This window comes from Bolinopsis microptera, chromosome 10 (assembly GCF_026151205.1).
Source record: "Bolinopsis microptera isolate Bmic1 chromosome 10, MBARI_Bmic_1.0, whole genome shotgun sequence".
Lineage (NCBI taxonomy): Eukaryota > Metazoa > Ctenophora > Tentaculata > Lobata > Bolinopsidae > Bolinopsis > Bolinopsis microptera.
The window spans coordinates 17,307,663-17,333,890 of record NC_087081.1 but is presented as its reverse complement, the minus strand read 5'-3'; the positions used below and the strand labels follow the sequence as shown (position 1 = coordinate 17,333,890).

The window sequence follows — 26,228 nt, the reverse complement described above, 5'->3', positions numbered from 1 at the left end:
CTTTAAATTGGGAGCACACCCCTATAGCGACCAAAAACCCCCCCCGCCCCCCCCCCCCCCCCCCCAACAAGTACTTTAATTGGGGGACCCCTAAAAGGACCACAACCCGCTGCCCCCCCCCCCCCCTATACAAGTACCTGTAAGTATTGAGTAGCACACCAGTAGTAGCGACCACAACCGCTGCCCCCCCCCCCCCCCCCTCTAACAATACCTGTAATAATGAGTAGCACACCAGTAAAGCGACCACAACCCTCTGCCCCCCCCCCCTAACAAGTACCTGTAAAAGGAGTAGCAACCAGTATAGCGACCACAACCCTCTGCCCCCCCCCCCCTCCCCTAACAAGTACCTGGTAATATGGAGTGCACACCAGTATAGCGACCACAACCTGCAGCCCCCCTAATAAGTACCTTTAATATGAGTAGCACACCAAAAAGCGACCACCACCCGCTGCACCCCCCCCCCCTAAACAAGTACCTGAAATATTGGTAATCACACCAGTATAGCGACCAACAACCCCGCTGCCCCCCCCCCCCCCTAACAAGTACCGTAATATTTGAGTAGCACACCAGTATAGCGCCCACACCCCGCTGGCCCCCCCCCCCCCCCCCCTCTAACAAGTACCTGTAATCTTGAGTAGCACACCATATAGCGACCACAACCCTCTGCCCCCCCCCCCCTAACAAGGTAACCTGAAATATTGAGTAGCACACCAGAAATATCGACCACACCCCCTGCCCCCCCCCCCTCCTCTAACAAGTACCTGTAATAATTGAGTAGCACACCAGTATACGACCCCCAACCCGCTTGCCCCCCCCCCCCCCCCCCTAACAGTACCTGTAATATGGAGTAGCAACACCAGTATACCGACCACAACCCGCTGCCCCCCCCCCCCTAACAAGTACCTGTATTATTGAGTAGCACAACCAGTAAAGTGACCACAACCCGCTGGCCCCCCCCCCCCCCCCTACTAACAAGTACCCTTAATATTGAGTATCACACCAGAATTGCGACCACAAAACCCGCTGCCCCACCCCCCCCCCCCTAACACGTACCTGTAATATAGAGTAGCACACCATATAGCGACCACAACCCGCTGCCCCCCCCCCCCCCCCCTAACAAGTACCTGTAATATTGAGTAGCACACCAGTATAGTGACCACAACCCGCTGCCCCCCCCCCCCCCCCCACTAACAAGTACCTGTAATATTGAGTAGCACACTAGTATAGCGACCACAACCCGGTCCCCCCCCCCCCTAACAAGTACCTGTAATATTGAGTAGCACACCAGTATAGCGACCACAACCCGCTGCCCCCCCCCCCCTAACAAGTACCTGTAATATTGAGTAGCACACCAGTATAGCGACCACAACCCGCTGCCCCCCCCCCCCCCCCTAACAAGTACTTGTAATATGGAGTAGCACACCAGTATAGCGACCACAACCCGCTGCCCCCCCCCCCCCCCCCCCTAACAAGTACCTGTAATATGGAGTAGCACACCAGTATAGCGACCACAACCTGCTGCCCCCCCCCCCCCCTCTAACAAGTACCTGTAATATTGAGTAGCACACCAGTATAGCGACCACAACCCGCTGCCCCCCCTAACAAGTACTTGTAATATTGAGTAGCACACCAGTATAGCGACCACAACCTGCTGCCCCCCCCCCCCCCCCTCTAACAAGTACCTGTAATATGGAGTAGCACACCAGTATAGCGACCACAACCCGCTGCCCCCCCCCCTAACAAGTACCTGTAATATTTTGTAGCACACCAGTATAGCGACCACAACCCGCTGCCCCCCCCCCCCCCTAACAAGTACCTGTAATATTGAGTAGCACACCAGTATAGCGACCACAACCCGCTGCCCCCCCCCCCCCCCTAACAAGTACCTGTAATATTGAGTAGCACACCAGTATAGCGACCACAACCCGCTGCTTTGTGCAGTAGAGCAGCTCTGTAGCTAGCAGCATGATAATTAGTGAAGACAGTCTGATACTAATGTTCCACAGCATACCCCATGTTATGCAGAACTCTCTTATCTTAAATAAACCTGTGAGAATAAGTTATTGTCAGTGATCGACCGGGGGCGGGATCTTAACGGGGCCGGGAAATCTTCCATTTTGCCGGGGCCGGGGGTGGCTTACAATTGTGAAGTCAGAAATTGAAGCATAAATAATTATATTTATAATAATAATAACTTTGATGATAAATTGTTTCAAATTTTATTATTACGATTTACGGTACAGTTAAATTGTGTTTAACTGCTTAGAAAATTTTCTGAAATTATTTATAAAATCCCCGGCTGTGCCCCCGACAGATGTATGGTTTTTGGCCGGGGCCGGGGTAAATATTTTGGTCGGGTCCAGGTATAAAGGTATTGCCCCCGGTTAATTGCTCAATTTTGGCCGTGGTCGGGGGTTATTATTTTGGCCGGGGCCCCGGTCGAGCACTGGTTATTGTATTCCAAAGTAGGATTGACTTATTCTGTAATGCTACAATCCTATTCAAATAATTTGAGCTGTTTCTATACAGAAGATGGTGGTTTAATAAAGATGGGAGAACCTGTACCGTTACCCAGGAGGGTAATCCCACACACTACATGGAGAACTGTAATCACACCGTCCACCATCGCCAACACTACCACCAGCCCGTCACGTGACGTCATCACGCACTCACGTGACGTCACAATCACGCGGTCTGAGCCGCGCGTCTTGGAACGTTGCCAGGTTTTGGAGGCGAGGTGGGATAGGACGATGAGGTTTGCAAGGAGCCCTAAAGAGAAACCAGTGCATGATATGCATCCTGAAATGAGCAGTGTTTTTTATATTGTAACTACTATATCTACTTAGAACTGTGCAACCATTTGTTTGTGTGATAAATCAAATGAATGTGGTTTGCTGGCTACACAACACAACACAACACTAGTAGTAGTAGTACACCACAACATACTCTAAGTAAACTATAGGTAAAAATATAATATTAATCATAAGCTAAAATGTACTAATCTTTGTATTCTAAATGGGGAAAAAGAAGAAACATTGTCAGTCAGTCGAGAAAATTGTCAGTCAGTCTATATGGCAGCTTTGTAGATGTTGTGACTATGCTAGTAGTGGTCCCAGGCTTGCGACTGGAATTGCGGTGTTAAATCGATTTAATGGTACCAACGATCCACCTCCCACTTGTTGTTTGGTACTTAGCATTAATAGTGTTAGCTGTAGCCATTTATAGCAAGAATCTTAAAACTAAAGGGGATGACAAGGAAAAGAGGAAGGAAAAAGAATAACGGGACAAACAATTAATTAAAGTATTTATAGGAGCATTAGATATTGTAATTACAAGCTTCAATAATAAATCACTGACTAAAACTTCTAATTAAAATGACACTTGGTACGCTCGCCCATTTTCACTGGTCAGTCTGAACTTCGGTTTAGCACGTTGTACACTTATTCACCTAAGTTTCAGAATTTGTTCAGTTTAGCAGAGTTAGTACCCGTGTTTCAATAAATCAAAAGATATCAGGGGAGTTCTTTAATAATGTTACGGTCATCTAGAATACCGAACTTCCTGAAAACGTTATCATATTTCCTCAGACAACGTTTAATGCCTTTAATCAGTCTATCACGGCTATATCCTCTATCAATTAGAATTTTGAATATTTTGTGAAGATGGGAGGTAAAGATATCCAATCTAGTGCAAACATTACCATATCTAAGAACTTGACTTGAAAAAACGTTGTAGCCAACCTCGGTTGGGATGTTACTGTGAGGAAATGTAAGGGATACAACATGAAAATTAAAATCATCAGTTTTGTTATACACTGATATTTCTAGTCCTTCTGTGGAAATATTAATATTTAAATCAAGGTAGTTAATGATTTTATTATTGGAACCAGCTCGCTCCATCTCCAATGAATTAGGATAAATATCTTTAATCAATTTATGAAAGTAAAGGTAGTTAATAATAGATAAATCGTCAACATATCGTTTATTATTGGATAATATCTTTGCTAATCCCATTTTCTTTTCCTGAAGTAAACGTTTCATATAATTAAATTTTTGCCAACAGTGAGATCAGCTATAGGGGAACTTGAATTTCCACCCATAGGAATACCCTTGGTTTGTATGAATACAATCCCACCGAAGACGACATAAGTGTTATAAATAATAAATTTAACAGCCTCTTTTAGGTCATCTTGACTAAAGCAGGCATGACAATCATAGGTTTTATTGGAAAAGAAACATGTATTACTGTCTCTTTTAGAAATACAAATATATCTATTACATGTTTACAAGCTACACATTCTTTTAAATAACATTATGAAACAATTAAAATACAAACAGAAACTTACCTAGATACAAGTCCGCGGAACTCTGAAGTTTATACATGTCCAGTACACTTCCTTATCATAAGAAAGAAACGTTACTGACAAATACTATACTTTTACTATACTACTATACTAGCATTACTCACTAAGTGAGAAAGGGAAATCTAACTGGACTGGAAGTTTAAAAAATGCGATTTTTAAACATCGATATGAATTACTACTAATATTGAAGATCTATCCTAACTATCAAGCTTGAATAAATCAATAAATGAAGTCTAACACTATACTACTACTAATGGAGTCTAATTGAGACCACAAAACATGGTTTGTCTATTGCTGCAGGTAAACACTAAGGTAAACACAGACGTAGTCACATTGTCATTATGTAGAAATAAAAGGCAAATGTATACTTTATCAAATGGGCTATATTTATATAGCACGGCAAAATCTTTAATTATGATAAATGCGGCCTTAGGAAAAAAAAAGGATTATATAACGAAAAAAAGGATTATATAACGATAGAGATGATATTGTGGATATGGGATTGTTTTACATTTCATCTTAAATTAATTTTAGTGCGATTTTTAAACTTAATTTTCTTTCTATTAATTGAAGGAATATTTTCACTTATCTGGAAATTCTATTTTTATAGAAAATGGTAGGATGTGCACAGTGTTCACAATTTTACCTTACTAGAAACAACTGATAGGCTAGTTTCAACTCACTACATGAACACCAACCCATGTACGCCGTACAGTATAGTTAGAAGAGTATACTATTAGAAGAGTATACTACAAGAAGAGTATACTATTAGAAGAGTATACTATTAGAAGAGTATACTACTAGAAGAGTATACTATTAGAAGAGTATACTATTAGAAGAGTATACTATTAGAAGAGTATACTATTAGAAGAGTATACTATTAGAAGAGTATACTACTAGAAGAGTATACTATTAGAAGAGTATACTATTAGAAGAGTATACTACTAGAAGAGTATACTATTAGAAGAGTATACTATTAGAAGAGTATACTATTAAAAGAGTATACTATTAGAAGAGTATACTATTAGAAGAGTATACTATTAGAAGAGTATACTACTAGAAGAGTATACTATTAGAAGAGTATACTATTAGAAGAGTATACTATTAGAAGAGTATACTATTAGAAGAGTATACTATTAGAAGAGTATACTATTAGAAGAGTATACTACTAGAAGAGTATACTATTAGAAGAGTATACTATTAGAAGAGTATACTACTAGAAGAGTATACTATTAGAAGAGTATACTATTAGAAGAGTATACTATTAGAAGAGTATACTATTAGAAGAGTATACTATTAGAAGAGTATACTATTAGAAGAGTATACTATTAGAAGAGTATACTATTAGAAGAGTATACTATTAGAAGAGTATACTATTAGAAGAGTATACTATTAGAAGAGTATACTATTAGAAGAGTATACTATTAGAAGAGTATACTATTAGAAGAGTATACTATTAGAAGAGTATACTATTAGAAGAGTATACTATTAGAAGAGTATACTATTAGAAGAGTATACTATTAGAAGAGTATACTATTAGAAGAGTATACTACTAGAAGAGTATACTATTAGAAGAGTATACTATTAGAAGAGTATACTACTAGAAGAGTATACTATTAGAAGAGTATACTACTAGAAGAGTATACTATTAGAAGAGTATACTACAAGAAGAGTATACTATTAGAAGAGTATACTATTAGAAGAGTATACTACTAGAAGAGTATACTATTAGAAGAGTATACTATTAGAAGAGTATACTACTAGAAGAGTATACTATTAGAAGAGTATACTATTAGAAGAGTATACTACTAGAAGAGTATACTATTAGAAGAGTATACTATTAGAAGAGTATACTACTAGAAGAGTATACTATTAGAAGAGTATACTATTAGAAGAGTATACTATTAGAAGAGTATACTATTAGAAGAGTATACTATTAGAAGAGTATACTATTAGAAAAGTATACTATTAGAAGAGTATACTATTAGAAGAGTATACTATTAGAAGAGTATACTATTAGAAGAGTATACTATTAGAAGAGTATACTACAAGAAGAGTATACTATTAGAAGAGTATACTACAAGAAGAGTATACTATTAGAAGAGTATACTATTAGAAGAGTATACTACTAGAAGAGTATACTATTAGAAGAGTATACTATTAGAAGAGTATACTATTAGAAGAGTATACTATTAGAAGAGTATACTATTAGAAGAGTATACTACTAGAAGAGTATACTATTAGAAGAGTATACTATTAGAAGAGTATACTATTAGAAGAGTATACTATTAGAAGAGTATACTATTAGAAGAGTATACTACAAGAAGAGTATACTATTAGAAGAGTATACTACAAGAAGAGTATACTATTAGAAGAGTATACTACAAGAAGAGTATACTATTAGAAGAGTATACTATTAGAAGAGTATACTACTAGAAGAGTATACTATTAGAAGAGTATACTATTAGAAGAGTATACTATTAGAAGAGTATACTACTTGAAGAGTATACTATTAGAAGAGTATACTACAAGAAGAGTATACTATTAGAAGAGTATACTACTAGAAGAGTATACTGCTAGAAGAGTATACTATTAGAAGAGTATTACTAATTAAATTTATTGATCTAATTCAATTTATTAATCATGCTAATCTGTACTATTTCCTGATCATAAAGATAATGTAACTATTTGGTCTGTGAGGTACACGTACTGTAGTGTGGTCTGTGAGGTACACGTACTGTAGTGTGGTCTGTGAGGTACACGTACTGTAGTGTGGTCTGTGAGGTACACGTACTGTAGTGTGGTCTGTGAGGTGCACGTACTGTAGTGTGGTCTGTGAGGTGCACGTACTGTAGTGTGGTCTGTGAGGTACACGTACTGTAGTGTGGTCTGTGAGGTACACGTACTGTAGTGTGGTCTGTGAGGTACACGTACTGTAGTGTGGTCTGTGAGGTGCACGTACTGTAGTGTGGTCTGTGAGGTGCACGTACTGTAGTGTGGTCTGTGAGGTACACGTACTGTAGTGGGGTCTGTGAGGTACACGTACTGTAGTGGGGTCTGTGAGGTGCACGTACTGTAGTGTGGTCTGTGAGGTACACGTACTGTAGTGTGGTCTGTGAGGTACACGTACTGTAGTGTGGTCTGTGAGGTACACGTACTGTAGTGTGGTCTGTGAGGTACACGTACTGTAGTGTGGTCTGTGAGGTACACGTACTGTAGTGTGGTCTGTGAGGTACACGTACTGTAGTGTGGTCTGTGAGGTACACGTACTGTAGTGTGGTCTGTGAGGTGCACGTACTGTAGTGTGGTCTGTGAGGTGCACGTACTGTAGTGTGGTCTGTGAGGTACACGTACTGTAGTGTGGTCTGTGAGGTACACGTACTGTAGTGTGGTCTGTGAGGTACACGTACTGTAGTGGGTCTGTGAGGTGCACGTACTGTAGTGTGGTCTGTGAGGTGCACGTACTGTAGTGTGGTCTGTGAGGTGCACGTACTGTAGTGTGGTCTGTGAGGTACACGTACTGTAGTGTGGTCTGTGAGGTACACGTACTGTAGTGTGGTCTGTGAGGTACACGTACTGTAGTGTGGTCTGTGAGGTACACGTACTGTAGTGTGGTCTGTGAGGTGCACGTACTGTAGTGTGGTCTGTGAGGTGCACGTACTGTAGTGTGGTCTGTGAGGTGCACGTACTGTAGTGTGGTCTGTGAGGTACACGTACTGTAGTGTGGTCTGTGAGGTACACGTACTGTAGTGGGGTCTGTGAGGTGCACGTACTGTAGTGTGGTCTGTGAGGTGCACGTACTGTAGTGTGGTCTGTGAGTTGCACGTACTGTAGTGTGGTCTGTGAGGTACACGTACTGTAGTGTGGTCTGTGACAGGGGTGTAGGAAGCGGGGGGGCAGGGGGGCCATCGCCCCCCCATGAAATCTGGGCAAGGGGCCAAAAAGGGCCAACTTTTTAATTTAGGTTTCTAAAAATTTTTGGGAAAAAAAATTTTTTCCCCGAAAATTTATTTAGTCAAAAATTTTCAAAGTTTTTCTGAAACTACTTTTGTTCATGTTTCATGCTACCCTGATCATTATGAGCCAAAAATATTTTGTTTGGTTTTCGAAGTTCGATGTATGATTTTGGACTCGAGGGTTCCCCTTTCTGATGCGATCTCGGAAGGCAGGCCTCCCCTTCGCAATACGAGCTTGGAAGCGGGAGCTCTGCTTTCAGAGGTACGTATCGAGAATGACTCGGACCGAAAATTTTCTAAGTCAAAATTTTTCAAAGTTTTTCTGGAAACTACTTTTGTTCATGTTTCATGCTACCCTGATCATTATGAGCCAAAAATATTTTTTTCGGTTTTCGAAGTTCGATATATGATTTTGGACTCGAGGGTTCCCCTTTGGCCTTTGTAATGCGATCTCGGAAGGCAGGCCTCCCCTTCGCAATACGAGCTCGGAAGCGGGTGCTCTGCTTTCAGAGGTACGTATCGAGAATGACTCGGACCGACAATTTTCTAAGTCAAAATTTTTCAAAGTTTTTCTGGAAATTACTTTAGTTCATGTTTCATGCTACCTTGATCATTCTGAGCCGAAAATATATTTTTCTGTTTTCGAAGTTCGATATATGATTTTGGACTCGAGGGTTCCCCTTTGGCCTTTGTAATGCGATCTCGGAAGGCAGGCCTCCCCTTCGCAATACGAGCTCGGAAGCGGGAGCTCTGCTTTCAGAGGTACGTATCGAGAATGACTCGGACCGACAATTTTCTAAGTCAAAATTTTTCAAAGTTTTTCTGGAAATTACTTTAGTTCATGTTTCATGCTACCTTGATCATTCTGAGCCGAAAATATATTTTTCTGTTTTCGGTTTTTTGAAGTCCGTGCCTACATTCGGAAGGTTGTGGATGCGATACTGATTGGTTTCATATACTAATTATAGAAAACGAGAATTTGGTCCGTAGATTTAAAGGAAAATGCGCAATTTGAAGCGGAGAACTGAAAAAAATCGCGATTTGTCGTGAGGCCAGAATCTGAAAAATCGCGATTTGTCGCGGCAAACGTGAAAAATCGCGATACCGCACATGCTGCAATTTTCTTTTGCCCTTACCCTCGAAATTCAGGATTTGGCGCGAAGGGCCAAAAAATTTAGGGTGTGGCGCGAAGCGCCAAAAAATATTTTGAATTTGGCCCCCCCATGAAGAAAATCATTCCTACACCCCTGGTCTGTGAGGTGCACGTACTGTAGTGTGGTCTGTGAGGTACACTTACTGTAGTGTGGTCTGTGAGGTACACGTACTGTAGTGTGGTCTGTGAGGTACACGTACTGTAGTGTGGTCTGTGAGGTGCACGTACTGTAGTGTGGTCTGTGAGGTACACGTACTGTAGTGTGGTCTGTGAGGTACACGTACTGTAGTGTGGTCTGTGAGGTACACGTACTGTAGTGTGGTCTGTGAGGTACACGTACTGTAGTGTGGTCTGTGAGGTACACGTACTGTAGTGTGGTCTGTGAGGTACACGTACTGTAGTGTGGTCTGTGAGGTGCACGTACTGTAGTGTGGTCTGTGAGGTGCACGTACTGTAGTGTGGTCTGTGAGGTACACGTACTGTAGTGTGGTCTGTGAGGTACACGTACTGTAGTGTGGTCTGTGAGGTACACGTACTGTAGTGTGGTCTGTGAGGTGCACGTACTGTAGTGTGGTCTGTGAGGTGCACGTACTGTAGTGTGGTCTGTGAGGTACACGTACTGTAGTGGGGTCTGTGAGGTACACGTACTGTAGTGGGGTCTGTGAGGTGCACGTACTGTAGTGTGGTCTGTGAGGTACACGTACTGTAGTGTGGTCTGTGAGGTACACGTACTGTAGTGTGGTCTGTGAGGTACACGTACTGTAGTGTGGTCTGTGAGGTACACGTACTGTAGTGTGGTCTGTGAGGTACACGTACTGTAGTGTGGTCTGTGAGGTACACGTACTGTAGTGTGGTCTGTGAGGTGCACGTACTGTAGTGTGGTCTGTGAGGTGCACGTACTGTAGTGTGGTCTGTGAGGTACACGTACTGTAGTGTGGTCTGTGAGGTACACGTACTGTAGTGTGGTCTGTGAGGTACACGTACTGTAGTGGGGTCTGTGAGGTGCACGTACTGTAGTGTGGTCTGTGAGGTGCACGTACTGTAGTGTGGTCTGTGAGGTGCACGTACTGTAGTGTGGTCTGTGAGGTACACGTACTGTAGTGTGGTCTGTGAGGTACACGTACTGTAGTGTGGTCTGTGAGGTACACGTACTGTAGTGTGGTCTGTGAGGTACACGTACTGTAGTGTGGTCTGTGAGGTGCACGTACTGTAGTGTGGTCTGTGAGGTGCACGTACTGTAGTGTGGTCTGTGAGGTGCACGTACTGTAGTGTGGTCTGTGAGGTACACGTACTGTAGTGTGGTCTGTGAGGTACACGTACTGTAGTGGGGTCTGTGAGGTGCACGTACTGTAGTGTGGTCTGTGAGGTGCACGTACTGTAGTGTGGTCTGTGAGTTGCACGTACTGTAGTGTGGTCTGTGAGGTACACGTACTGTAGTGTGGTCTGTGACAGGGGTGTAGGAAGCGGGGGGGCAGGGGGGCCATCGCCCCCCCATGAAATCTGGGCAAGGGGCCAAAAAGGGCCAACTTTTTAATTTAGGTTTCTAAAAATTTTTGGGAAAAAAAATTTTTTCCCCGAAAATTTATTTAGTCAAAAATTTTCAAAGTTTTTCTGAAACTACTTTTGTTCATGTTTCATGCTACCCTGATCATTATGAGCCAAAAATATTTTGTTTGGTTTTCGAAGTTCGATGTATGATTTTGGACTCGAGGGTTCCCCTTTCTGATGCGATCTCGGAAGGCAGGCCTCCCCTTCGCAATACGAGCTTGGAAGCGGGAGCTCTGCTTTCAGAGGTACGTATCGAGAATGACTCGGACCGAAAATTTTCTAAGTCAAAATTTTTCAAAGTTTTTCTGGAAACTACTTTTGTTCATGTTTCATGCTACCCTGATCATTATGAGCCAAAAATATTTTTTTCGGTTTTCGAAGTTCGATATATGATTTTGGACTCGAGGGTTCCCCTTTGGCCTTTGTAATGCGATCTCGGAAGGCAGGCCTCCCCTTCGCAATACGAGCTCGGAAGCGGGTGCTCTGCTTTCAGAGGTACGTATCGAGAATGACTCGGACCGACAATTTTCTAAGTCAAAATTTTTCAAAGTTTTTCTGGAAATTACTTTAGTTCATGTTTCATGCTACCTTGATCATTCTGAGCCGAAAATATATTTTTCTGTTTTCGAAGTTCGATATATGATTTTGGACTCGAGGGTTCCCCTTTGGCCTTTGTAATGCGATCTCGGAAGGCAGGCCTCCCCTTCGCAATACGAGCTCGGAAGCGGGTGCTCTGCTTTCAGAGGTACGTATCGAGAATGACTCGGACCGACAATTTTCTAAGTCAAAATTTTTCAAAGTTTTTCTGGAAATTACTTTAGTTCATGTTTCATGCTACCTTGATCATTCTGAGCCGAAAATATATTTTTCTGTTTTCGAAGTTCGATATATGATTTTGGACTCGAGGGTTCCCCTTTGGCCTTTGTAATGCGATCTCGGAAGGCAGGCCTCCCCTTCGCAATACGAGCTCGGAAGCGGGAGCTCTGCTTTCAGAGGTACGTATCGAGAATGACTCGGACCGACAATTTTCTAAGTCAAAATTTTTCAAAGTTTTTCTGGAAATTACTTTAGTTCATGTTTCATGCTACCTTGATCATTCTGAGCCGAAAATATATTTTTCTGTTTTCGGTTTTTTGAAGTCCGTGCCTACATTCGGAAGGTTGTGGATGCGATACTGATTGGTTTCATATACTAATTATAGAAAACGAGAATTTGGTCCGTAGATTTAAAGGAAAATGCGCAATTTGAAGCGGAGAACTGAAAAAAATCGCGATTTGTCGTGAGGCCAGAATCTGAAAAATCGCGATTTGTCGCGGCAAACGTGAAAAATCGCGATACCGCACATGCTGCAATTTTCTTTTGCCCTTACCCTCGAAATTCAGGATTTGGCGCGAAGGGCCAAAAAATTTAGGGTGTGGCGCGAAGCGCCAAAAAATATTTTGAATTTGGCCCCCCCCCCCATGAAGAAAATCATTCCTACACCCCTGGTCTGTGAGGTGCACGTACTGTAGTGTGGTCTGTGAGGTACACTTACTGTAGTGTGGTCTGTGAGGTACACGTACTGTAGTGTGGTCTGTGAGGTACACGTACTGTAGTGTGGTCTGTGAGGTGCACGTACTGTAGTGTGGTCTGTGAGGTACACGTACTGTAGTGTGGTCTGTGAGGTACACGTACTGTAGTGTGGTCTGTGAGGTACACGTACTGTAGTGTGGTCTGTGAGGTACACGTACTGTAGTGTGGTCTGTGAGGTACACGTACTGTAGTGTGGTCTGTGAGGTACACGTACTGTAGTGTGGTCTGTGAGGTACACGTACTGTAGTGTGGTCTGTGAGGTGCACGTACTGTAGTGGGGTCTGTGAGGTACACGTACTGTAGTGTGGTCTGTGAGGTACACGTACTGTAGTGTGGTCTGTGAGGTACACGTACTGTAGTGTGGTCTGTGAGGTACACGTACTGTAGTGTGGTCTGTGAGGTACACGTACTGTAGTGTGGTCTGTGAGGTACACGTACTGTAGTGTGGTCTGTGAGGTACACGCACTGTAGTGTGGTCTGTGAGGTACACGTACTGTAGTGTGGTCTGTGAGGTACACGTACTGTAGTGTGGTCTGTGAGGTACACGTACTGTAGTGTGGTCTGTGAGGTCCACGTACTGTAGTGTGGTCTGTGAGGTACACGTACTGTAGTGTGGTCTGTGAGGTACACGTACTGTAGTGTGGTCTGTGAGGTTCACGTACTGTAGTGTGGTCTGTGAGGTACACGTACTGTAGTGTGGTCTGTGAGGTACACGTACTGTAGTGTGGTCTGTGAGGTTCACGTACTGTAGTGGGGTCTGTGAGGTACACGTACTGTAGTGTGGTCTGTGAGGTACACGTACTGTAGTGTGGTCTGTGAGGTACACGTACTGTAGTGGGGTCTGTGAGGTACACGTACTGTAGTGTGGTCTGTGAGGTACACGTACTGTAGTTTTAGATATCATGTCAAATAAATTACCTGATAAACAAGAAGTGTGCAATATTTAATAAACTGAAGGTCTTTGTCCCTCAGGTTGAAACGTCTGAGCTAGCTCGGTTGGTACTAGGTCCTGAGGAGGAGGTTATAATATCCCTGTCTGTTACCCCGCTAGTTGAAGGGAACTTGAGTATAGCTAGCCTTGTTTATCATCTGGTATCTACTAAAGCACTGGACAAGCAAGCTCCTGATGGCACCAAAGAGAGGCGAGTAACGAGATAAGGGCACTCTCTTTCCTGTTGTATAAAAATTATAATTACTCTCAGTGGCTCAGTGGCTCAAGTGGCTCAGTGGCTCAGTCGGTTAATCCGCCTGTCTACTGGCCTGGAGGTTGCGAGTTCGAATCCCAGTTGGGCTAAAATCTCAAAAACTGAAGGGCAGCCGTCACTCACCAAACCATGGTGTAAATGGTAGTGGCTTTCATTAGAGCTGCGAATATAACACGAGTGTATACGCCTGGGGTTGCGTCCCGACTATACTGCAGGGAAATCTGTACCGAAAGGACCGTGGCCGAAATGCAATTAGACAGGGAAATCGGCTCCCCGACTGCGGTCGACCAAATTATTATTATTATAATTACTCTTCAAAGTAATGATCTCTGTGATTTAACATTAAAACTAGTTCAATTGACGGATTCAAACTTTATTTGTATGTATGTACTAGGTAATTTTATGTACATAGTACATACCTAGTACATACTCAGTACATACCTAGGGCAAATTAAAAAAATGAAACTAAGGAAAATTGACAAAAATTGACAAAAACTGTCCAAAGTGATGCTTATATTTTATAAGATTATTGAAATTGACATATTACAGAAACTAATTATTATATGTTAATAAAAAGTAGAGATAACTTGGTATAGTAGTGTATTCTTTTAACACGCAATGTTAATTAGGTGTGTTTAATTGGTATAGTAGTGTATTCTTTTAACACGCAATGTTAATTAGGTGTGTTTAATTGGTATAGTAGTGTATTCTTTTAACATGCAATGTTAATTAGGTGTGTTTAATTGGTATAGTAGTGTATTCTTTTAACACGCAATGTTAATTAGGTGTGTTTAATTGGTATAGTAGTGTATTCTTTTAACACGCAATGTTAATTAGGTGTGTTTAATTGGTATAGTAGTGTATTCTTTTAACACGCAATGTTAATTAGGTGTGTTTAATTGGTATAGTAGTGTATTCTTTTAACACGCAATGTTAATTAGGTGTGTTTAATTGGTATAGTAGTGTATTCTTTTAACACGCAATGTTAATTAGGTGTGTTTAATTGGTATAGTAGTGTATTCTTTTAACACGCAATGTTAATTAGGTGTGTTTAATTGGTATAGTAGTGTATTCTTTTAACACGCAATGTTAATTAGGTGTGTTTAATTGGTATAGTAGTGTATTCTTTTAACACGCAATGTTAATTAGGTGTGTTTAATTGGTATAGTAGTGTATTCTTTTAACACGCAATGTTAATTAGGTGTGTTTAATTGGTATAGTAGTGTATTCTTTTAACACGCAATGTTAATTAGGTGTGTTTAATTGGTATAGTAGTGTATTCTTTTAACACGCAATGTTAATTAGGTGTGTTTAATTGGTATAGTAGTGTATTCTTTTAACACGCAATGTTAATTAGGTGTGTTTAATTGGTATAGTAGTGTATTCTTTTAACACGCAATGTTAATTAGGTGTGTTTAATTGGTATAGTAGTGTATTCTTTTAACACGCAATGTTAATTAGGTGTGTTTAATTGGTATAGTAGTGTATTCTTTTAACACGCAATGTTAATTAGGTGTGTTTAATTGGTATAGTAGTGTATTCTTTTAACACGCAATGTTAATTAGGTGTGTTTAATTGGTATAGTAGTGTATTCTTTTAACACGCAATGTTAATTAGGTGTGTTTAATTGGTATAGTAGTGTATTCTTTTAACACGCAATGTTAATTAGGTGTGTTTAATTGGTATAGTAGTGTATTCTTTTAACACGCAATGTTAATTAGGTGTGTTTAATTGGTATAGTAGTGTATTCTTTTAACACGCAATGTTAATTAGGTGTGTTTAATTGGTGACTTGTTAAGTGGTGACCACTAAAACAGTCACTGACTGTGTGTTGTTTATATAACGATACTTAATGAACTTGTGCCAATCAGTGTACTATAAAAGTATAAAGATAGTACAATACTATAACATTCAGACCACAAGAAATGGAAAAAATCAGCAAAACAAACAATCCCTGTAAGAGGGAAGGTGTCAGCAGTAAAGAAGCTAATAATACGGGGGGGGGGTCTACTAATATGACCCTACTAAAAATTATATTTTAAGTACAGGGTGGCACAGAAGTAGGCACTTCAGAAACGTTATCACAATGTTAACTTTGAACACAAAGCTAAAAAATGAAGTGTGGAACAGAGAACAGCAGCGTTACAATTAATTGTTTGCAGTAGTGGACAGGAAACAGAGTAATAGTGTTACCATCTTATGTATAATATACACATTACGCATGATACCGTTACCTGTTTGTACCAGCTGTTATGATATACCATTACCTGCTTGTACCAGCTGTACCAGCTGTGATGAGATACCATTACCTGCTTGTACCACTGTACCAGATGTTATGAGATACCATTACCTGCTTGTACCAGTTGTAATGAGATACCATTACCTGCTTGTACCAGCTGTAATGATATACCATCACCTGCTTGTACCAGTTGTAATGAGATACCATTACCTGCTTGTACCAGCTGTAATGAGATACCATTACCTGCTTGTACCAGCTGTATCAATGAGATGCCATTCCCTGCTTGTACCAGCTGTAATGAGATACCATTACCTGCTTGTACCAGCTGTATTAATGAGATACCATTACCTGCTTGTACCAGCTGTAATAATATACCATTACCTGCTCTGCTTGTACCAGCTGTAATGAGATACCATTACTTGCTTGTACCAGATGTAATGAGATACCATTACCTGCTTGTACCAGCTGTAATGAGATACCATTACCTGCTTGTACCAGCTGTAATGAGATACCATTACTTGCTTGTACCAGATGTAATGAGATACCATTACCTGCTTGTACCAGCTGTAATGGATACCATTACCTGCTTGTACCAGCTGTAATGATATACCATTACCTGCAGGTACCAGCTGTAATGAGATACCATTACCTGCTTGTAACAGCTGTAATGATATACCATTACCTGCTTGTACCAGCTGTAATGAGATACCATTACCTGCTTGTAACAGCTGTAATGATATACCATTACCTGCTTGTACCAGCTGTAATGAGATACTATTACCTGCTTGTAACAGCTGTAATGATATACCATTACCTGCTTGTACCAGCTGTAATGAGATACCATTACCTGCTTGTACCAGCTGTAATGAGATTCCATTACCTGCTTGTACCAGCTGTAATGAGATACCATTACTTGCTTGTACCAGATGTAATGAGATACCATTACCTGCTTGTACCAGCTGTAATGAGATACCATTACCTGCTTGTACCAGCTGTAATGAGATACCATTACCTGCTCTGCTTGTACCAGCTGTAATGAGATACCATTACCTGCTTGTACCAGCTGTAATGAGATACCATTACCTGCTTGTACCAGCTGTAATGAGATACCATTACCTGCTTGTACCAGCTGTAATGAGATACCATTACCTGCTCTGCTTGTACCAGCTGTAATGAGATACCATTACCTGCTTGTACCAGCTGTAATGAGATACCATTACCTGCTTGTACCAGCTGTAATGAGATACCATTACCTGCTTGTACCAGCTGTAATGAGATACCATTACCTGCTTGTACCAGCTGTAATGAGATACCATTACCTGCTTGTACCAGCTGTAATGAGATACCATTACCTGCTTGTACCAGCTGTAATGAGATACCATTACCTGCTTGTACCAGCTGTAATGAGATACCATTACCTGCTTGTACCAGCTGTAATGATATACCATTACCTGCTTGTACCAGCTGTAATGATATACCATTACCTGCTTGTACCAGCTGTAATGATATACCATTACCTGCTTGTACCAGCTGTAATGATATACCATTACCTGCTTGTACCAGCTGTAATGAAATACCATTACCTGCTTGTACCAGCTGTAATGATATACTATAATTACCTGCTTGTACCAGCTGTTATGATATACCATTATCTGCTTGTACCAGCTGTAATGAGATACCATTACCTGCTTGTACCAGCTGTAATGAGATACCATTACCTGCTTGTAATATTAGATGTAATATCCAGTGCTTTTAGTTGTTCCTGTACTGGTATAATACTGGCACGGGTTCCACTAGTACTGGTACAATAGTGATACAAGTTTAGGGATGTTACAGGAATGCCGCGTATGTGTTTATGTGTGATTACTATTAGACCCTTATTAGATCCTGAGTATTCCTGACTACTGCAACAAATATATACTACTAACTAATGGTACCTTACTGGTTGTAGGAAGCACATTTCTACTTTCTCCACTCTTACTCTCAGTATATGTGCTGAGGATATGTTCATTCATAGATCTCATGAGTGCTGAAAGGTCGATTATTTCAGTTAGTTTTTCTCCATTCATTCGCCTTGTTTCACTTTGTCTGTCGAGAGCCGTGATGCTCTCTTTTTGACACTTATTCATTCTTAATTGTATATTCTTATTAAACATTTACTTCTTAATAGCCGATTTAATAATTAGTAATTAGTAATTAGTAAACAAAGATTTCCCAGAAAGCTGAATGATGGATCCAGGCATTGTATTTCCAGAAATAATAAAAACGGAAGTAAAAAAGGAAGATAGGGTTGTTGCTAAATCAGAAGGTTTTGTATGTAGTAGTAGTAGTAGTGTATGCCCTTCATGCCGAACTATGTTTTCTAACGAGGATAACTTCACAGAACATGTTCAGCAACATTATCTTGGTTCTCCACTAAGTCACATCAATAATGAACACTGTAGTTCTACTGTTCCCATCCTAAAGGTAACACACAAATGCCGTGATTGCGCCTACACTACAGGTCGTAAACATAACTTGAATGTTCATCAACGAGTTCATACTGGAAAGAAACCCTACAAGTGTTCCCATTGTTCCTTTTCTACTGCTAGAAAATCTACCTTAGCTTCTCACCAGCGGAACCATAATAATGGGGGGCAGAGAACCTACAGGTGCTCTCTATGTTCCTTCAAAACACGCCACAATTCTCAGCTAGAAGAGCATCAGCAGCTCCACGGGCTGGGTTACCAGGGTTACCAGGGTTACCAGGGTTACCAGGGTTACCAGGGTTACGACCCTGCTGGTCTAGCAGTGTCTACTAGTGGTACTACTTACAGCGGTCTCATCACTTACAGGTGTTCTCTATGTTCCTTCAAAACACTCCAAAACTCACTGTTAATAGAGCATCAGCAGTTACACGAGGAAACACTTTCTCCCAATCCCCCTAGTCTACTACTTATAGCTCCCAGTATTGCTAGTATTCCCAGTATTCCTAATACACAGAGGACTATGTTGAAGGAGGCACCCCGTAAAGACAGCATTGAAAGTCCCATGTTCGTAAAACCACTACTCTTTGTCAAACCCCTCATATTCTCCAGTTCCACTGTTCCTACTATTACTACATGTTCCTCCCGCATTTATCCGCCTGTTTCATCCGACATGACACTGTCAGAGGACTCCCCCAACTCCTCACTTAGTGAGACAGTCTTCTCTCCCAGTGGATCAGTCTTCTCTCCCAGTGGATCAGTCTTCTCGCTCAGTGGATCAGTCTTCTCTCCCAGTGGATCAGTCTTCTCTCCCAGTGGATCAGTCTTCTCGCTCAGTGGATCAGTCTTCTCTCCCAGTGGATCAGTCTTCTCTCCCAGTGGATCAGTCTTCTCTCCCAGTGGATCAGTCTTCTCTCCCAGTGGATCAGTCTTCTCGCCCAGTGGATCAGTCTTCTCGCCCAGTGGATCAGTCTTCTCTCCCAGTGGACCAGTCTCCTCGCCCAGTGGATCAGTCTTCTCGCTCAGTGGATCAGTCTTCTCTCCCAGTGGATCAGTCTTCTCTCCCAGTGGACCAGTCTCCTCGCCCAGTGGATCAGTCTTCTCTCCCAGTAGATCAGTCTTCTCTCCCAGTGGATCAGTCTCCTCTCCCAGTGGATCAGTCTTCTCGCTCAGTGGATCAGTCTCCTCGCCCAGTGGATCAGTCTTCTCGCCCAGTGGATCAGTCTCCTCGCCCAGTGGATCAGTCTTCTCTCCCAGTGGATCAGTCTTCTCGCCCAGTGGATCAGTCTTCTCTCCCAGTGGATCAGTCTCCTCGCTCAGTGGATCAGTCTTCTCGCCCAGTGGATCAGTCTTCTCGCCCAGTGGATCAGTCTCCTCGCCCAGTGGATCAGTCTTCTCGCCCAGTGGATCAGTTTTCTCTCCCAGTGGATCAGTCTTCTCGCCCAGTGGATCAGTCTTCTCGCCCAGTGGATCAGTCTTCTCGCCCAGTGGATCAGTCTTCCTACCTAATACCTATAATCCCCTTAATCACAGTGAAACTTACTTACTGGCTCACTATTTGTAGTGAAACCTACTTACTGGCTCACTATTTGTAGTGAAACCTACTTACTGGCTCACTATTTTTAGTGAAACCTACTAACTGGCTTATTATTTGTAGTGAAACCTACTTACTGGCTCACTATTTTTAGTGAAACCTTACTGGCTCATTATTTTTAATGAAAACCTATTTACTGGCTCAGTAATCATTATTTGAACCGAGTTTGTAGACATGATAAATTATTAATGGTATAAGAAAAATAATTTATATTGTGGGTTTTTTTGTAAATTGTTGTTTTCTGACCTTTCCATTTACCTGTAATACAGTTACCTGTAATAGTAATACTAATAGTGTAAATTGATTTTCATCCTTGTTTATTAAAAGTGGTGCTTTATCTTGCCTCGCTTCCAAAGTGAAGTTTTATTTTACATTGGATAGCAGTTCACTGAGTTCTATACAATCTCCTTGTAGAATGTGATGGGTTGTGCGCTAGTTGATCACGTGACTCTTGTTGGAGTCACGCACTCTCACGCACTCTCACGCAATCTCACGCACTCTCACGCACTATCACGCACTCTCACGTACTCTCACGCACTCTCACGTACTCTAACGCACTCTCACGCACTTTTTTGTTGGAGTCACGCACTTTCACGCACTCTCTTGTTGGAGTCACGCACTCTCACGCACTCTCACACACTTTCACGCGCTCTCACGTACTCTCACGTACTTTCACGCACTCTCACACACTTTCACGCGCTCTCACGTACTCTCACGCACTCTCACGTACTTTCACGCACTCTCACGCACTCTCACACACTCTCACGCACTATCACGCACTCTCACGCACTCTCACGCACTCTCACGCACTCTCATGCACTCTCATGCCATCTCACACACTCTCACGCGCTCACACGCACTCTCACGCACTCTCACGCACTCTCACACACTCTCACGCACTCTCACACACTCTCACGCGCTCACACGCACTCTCACGCACGTTCTAACCCCATGCCCTGCATTCATTCGTCGACTTTTGGTCAAATGTGCATGGCATCGCTGGTCATTGCTGTTTTAAGGCTTTAAAAACAGCTAAAACTGAGTTGTGATGAAACTTAACATCGTCATCTTGTTCGCTAATTCGCAAGTACAGCTTTATTTCAGCTATGTAGAGTTTGGTATCATGAGGAATACTTCTTTTTAGATTTTTTGATATTGACCGAAATTTTGACCAAAAAATGATAAAAATGATTTTAAGTTGTTCAACGTAGTCAGCGGGCAGACTTAACAAGAAATGCAGCCGCTTTTCTTTTGTGGATGGCCGCTCAATTTCCCGATCCGTAATGGCATATTTCATCATATTCCATTTAACCTGGGCACCTCAGGCTTTACTGTTTATAAAGTTATAAGCATGCAGATATGGCGGAGTGACAGGCCGAGCGCCGCCCAGTTAATATAATATTGATTCTGGAAATCGTGTATATTTCTATGCAACCCTATGTTTATTGTTTATACAACCTGGCACGGACCTGTGCATAATAGGAATACTAACTCGAAATACAGTCCACTTAATTATACCTTCAAATTTCATAAATAAGTGCCTTGTGGGATACGTACATGGTGAAATTAACTATTTATTTGATCAGCTCAGCGCACCAACAATAATTTAATTCGGAATATCGCGCAAAATAACTTTGCGGAGTGAGAAACGTGTGTGACATCTGTGCGCGCGGGCTCGTATGTACGTATGTACGACGACGACGGCCGACGGAAAAAAGCTACCATATTGATATACAACAACAACAAAAAACCTCCGGCACATAGTGAAGAGGGAGGATCTGAGATGGTAGATATCATATATCGTCTATCTTTTCACAGAAATATCTGCTTTCAAAATGCGACTGAGGGGATACCGGGAAACTTTACCCAATTTGAAATTTTCCTGGACAGGGTGCCTTGTACTTGATCAGAACAACAATAATTCTTTATTGTTGTACTGGAAGCTTAACATCCGTAGAAAACTTTGATAAAAGGAAAATGTTTTAAATGTCCTACCGGTAGGAGATTTTCAGATTTCAGCTTTCCGTGACCTAAATTTCACTGTTTTAACTCAATTTTTCTGCAATGATCAAATGACTTCACTGTGGACTGCAAAAGATTGAGTTACTGAAAGTTAGATTGCAAAATAAAGCTTCTATAAACGGAAAATCATCACAATAGAATGAAACATTTTGGAATATTTTTTAATAGAAACTTTTCCGCCCTTTCCTTGACCGAAATTTTTACCAGTGACCAACCAGTGAGGTCAGTGTGAGTGACACAAGTTACCACCGTAGAACTGAAAGCTTCATATGCAAAAAGAAAATTATGAAAATGTCCTACTGGTAGGACATTTTCAGATTTCATCTTTCCGCGACCCCAATTTCACTGTTTTGACTGAATTTTTTTTCAATGTCCAATTAATGATTTCAATTTGATAAACGGAAAATCATCAGAAGACATGAGATCTGAGCCAAGGCAGGCTCTCAAGTCAACGTAATCTGAAAATCTGATCTACAAAGATTTGGGCGATGTTTTTGGGTGCACTAAGCACTTGTAACACTACTATGACCTGGGTGAAGTTTTCAGGTTGATTGGGCACCCAATTAAGCTGATGGGGTGCCGGGTGGCCTGTTAACTCTGAGGTATTTCCCAGTTATATGTGGTATCCTGACAAGGTGGGTCTCACAGAGAACAGGACAGTGCAATATATAATAATAAATAACTTTATTAATTTATAATAACTTTATTAATATTTTCAGTGTGATGGAGAACATGATTCCAGGGAAGATAAACCTGTGTCCGAGAGGACCCCGGTTAAACCAAACTAAGGATCAGCGTGTTGGTCAGGTGTACGGTATTGACAACAGGTTATTTACTATTTAGCCACTCGACTCTTTAACTTGCTGTGCATATCACTAATATATATATATAATATATATAGTACAGGATTCAAGAATAGAACTCATTTTCTGTAAAATAAATAACACGAACGTTCGATTATTTTTAGGCGCCAAAATAGGACCTAGAATGAACATAATATCTAATGCACCCAGCTCAGGGTGGTCCAGAAGCAACTACACACACGCAATCCTTACATAACTCATGTTTTAAACTAATTAAAACTCTATAAATCTATTACATTTATTAAGGATGTTACAGAAGGAATTAATTTAATGTAGTCCGAGGAGTCCTCACTCTCCTTGTGTCCTAAGATGGCGTTTCTCTTGTGCATGTGTCAAAATTGCACACAAATTTAAAGGGTTGCGTGTGTGGGCAGGAGGGGCGGGAGGGGGGGGGACTTCTGGACCACCATGTAGTTGAATCCTCCAATACCAATTGTTGCAGACTCAATATGCTAGTGACGTCTCCACTCCCAAGACTTGAGCTGGAAACTTCCTCCCTTCCAACTCACGTGAGTCTGATTTTAGCAAATACTCAATACACATTAACACACTGCTTACATTACTAATACATCACGTTAGGTAACCATACTTATTCAATCTTCATATCACTGTATTTTAGCATATACTCAATACACATTGCTTACATTACTAATACAATTCAAACTCGATTTCACGAAACCTGACTTGAATTTGTTAAATAAGAAGGAAATGTAACTACAACTGAATTCAGCTGTTTTGTGGTGAGGTGAAGTGTGCAGTAATAGAGGCCACCAACACCGGGGCTACTCCTCTCACTAAACTCTGTCTGGCTACTTCTCGTCCCTGCTCTCTCGGCGAGGTTAGCTATCTGTTGTCTGTTTGTCTCGTTATCTGTCTGTTTGTCTCGTTATCTGTCTGTTTGTCTCGTTATCTGTCTGTTTGTCTCGTTATCTGTCTGTTTGTCTCGTTATCTGTCTGTTTGTCTCGTTATCTGTCTGTTTGTCTCGTTATCTGTCTGTTTGTCTCGTTATCTGTCTGTTTGTCTCGTTATCTGTCTGTTTGTCTCGTTATCTGTCTGTTTGTCTCGTTATCTGTCTGTTTGTCTCGTTATCTGTCTGTTTGTCTCGTTATCTGTCTGTTTGTCTCGTTATCTGTCTGTTTGTCTCGTTATCTGTATGTTTGTCTCGTTATCTGTCTGTTTGTCTCGTTATCTGTCTGTTTGTCTCGTTATCTGTCTGTTTGTCTCGTTATCTGTCTGTTTGTCTCGTTATCTGTCTGTTTGTCTCGTTATCTGTCTGTTTGTCTCGTTATCTGTCTGTTTGTCTCGTTATCTGTCTGTTTGTCTCGTTATCTGTCTGTTTGTCTCGTTATCTGTCTGTTTGTCTCGTTATCTGTCTGTTTGTCTCGTTATCTGTCTGTTTGTCTCGTTATCTGTCTGTTTGTCTCGTTATCTGTCTGTTTTTATCGTTATCTGTCTGTTTGTCTCGTTATCTGTCTGTTTGTCTCGTTATCTGTCTGTTTGTCTCGTTATCTGTCTGTTTGTCTCGTTATCTGTCTGTTTGTCTCGTTATCTGTCTGTTTGTCTCGTTATCTGTCTGTTTGTCTCGTTATCTGTCTGTTTGTCTCGTTATCTGTCTGTTTGTCTCGTTATCTGTCTGTTTGTCTCGTTATCTGTCTGTTTGTCTCGTTATCTGTCTGTTTGTCTCGTTATCTGTCTGTTTGTCTCGTTATCTGTCTGTTTGTCTCGTTATCTGTCTGTTTGTCTCGTTATCTGTCTGTTTGTCTCGTTATCTGTCTGTTTGTCTCGTTATCTGTCTGTTTGTCTCGTTATCTGTCTGTTTGTCTCGTTATCTGTCTGTTTGTCTCGTTATCTGTCTGTTTGTCTCGTTATCTGTCTGTTTGTCTCGTTATCTGTCTGTTTGTCTCGTTATCTGTCTGTTTGTCTCGTTATCTGTCTGTTTGTCTCGTTATCTGACTAAATTTGCTCACCCTCTTGAAACTTCGATTCAAGTTTTATCGGGTCTTCTTTGGACCCTAACAAATACTGACTAAGGTGCGACTGTCGCCGTTTCAACCTGTGGTTCACCCACGAGGCGGACAGTTTTGTCACGTGATAGATCCCTCGCATCATGCTCCTCGAGCTGCTGTAGTTAATCTCCCTGACGGTCAACTCAACCCCGGTTAGTTTATCTTTCATCATTTCTTTCTAACTCTTCCTCCGAAATTCTGATGCAAAATCTTCAAACGCAAAAAAACACATATGTCCGCTTTTTCCTGATTCGAATGAAACCCTGAAACTTCCAATTGATGACAAAAATCCGTTACAGGTCAAACGGCTTACATAGCTGTGTGGGTTTATGGAGGGGAGGAGGCAGAGAAATACGATTTAGTTACTCTGTTATACTACACTCCTTCCACAGATATTCCTGGTGTAACGTTAGTACACTTCAATAACTTAATATTAGTACAATTTAATAACTTAATATTAGTACAGTTTTGAGTTTAATAACTTAATATTAGTACACTTTAATAATTTAATATTAGTTCACTTTAATAACTTAATATTAGTACAATTTAATAACTTAATATTAGTACACTTTAATAATTTAATAATACGTAAAACCCCGATTTACCGCGGAGTTTGGGGGAAAGGAAACATCCGCGGTAAATCGGGGTTTTATTTTGTTTAAATTATATTGGAAACGGCCACGGTAAATCGGGGTTTGAGGTATATCGGGGTTTTACTGTAGTACACTTTGATAACTTAATAATAAATTTTATCACAAATGCAACTTTATTAATGAAAAAATCACGGGTATCCCCCTCTCCTTTTCACAATATTTTTATCATTTTCGCTAAGCAGTCTCGATGCTGCCTCAACTGCAGAATATTGGGCTCCAAAGGCAGCATCCCCCTGACTGTCGTACTGCTCTACCTCACAATCCCCGTACTGATCATACTCATACTGATCACTGTATTGATCATACTGAACACTGTATTGATCACTGTATTGATCTGCACAGTGACACGTTCCTGCACACTGGCACTCTGTTTCATCCTGTGTCCACCATTCAGTGCTAGCCGTGTTAGTTGTCATGGCGCTCTTGGATTCTGGAACCTGCAGCGATGTGAAGGCTTGCGATGCTGGTGGGCTGATTCGACGGTCATCATTAGCAAGCATATCATTGAACTTGGCTATAGTTTCTATAACACGTCTTTTCTCTCTTCTTTTTCGTATGAAATGAGAGACAATGAAGCCAATGATAATT

At 41.2% G+C, this 26,228-nt stretch overlaps 3 protein-coding genes across 4 annotated transcripts in view; all 3 read left to right on the top strand.

Moving 5' to 3' along the window:
* LOC134822399 (cyclin-dependent kinase-like 4) overlaps positions 1-26,228 on the top strand; it is a 152,159-nt gene that overhangs the window by 28,841 nt on the left and 97,090 nt on the right. The window lies entirely within an intron of this gene.
* Positions 1-26,228, top strand: part of LOC134822104 (uncharacterized) — a 40,464-nt gene that overhangs the window by 4,481 nt on the left and 9,755 nt on the right. The window contains exons 4-9 of the mRNA XM_063832999.1: positions 13,565-13,734; positions 22,837-22,944; positions 23,423-23,489; positions 23,711-23,818; positions 25,013-25,139; positions 25,287-25,395. Coding sequence (XP_063689069.1) covers positions 13,565-13,734; positions 22,837-22,944; positions 23,423-23,489; positions 23,711-23,818; positions 25,013-25,139; positions 25,287-25,395 — 689 coding nt within the window. The remainder of the gene's footprint in view (positions 1-13,564; positions 13,735-22,836; positions 22,945-23,422; positions 23,490-23,710; positions 23,819-25,012; positions 25,140-25,286; positions 25,396-26,228) is intronic.
* LOC134822105 (uncharacterized) overlaps positions 2,504-26,228 on the top strand; it is a 37,594-nt gene continuing 13,869 nt past the window's right edge. The window contains exon 1 of the mRNA XM_063833000.1: positions 2,504-2,517. The gene's annotated coding sequence lies outside the window, so the exon portion shown is untranslated. The remainder of the gene's footprint in view (positions 2,518-26,228) is intronic.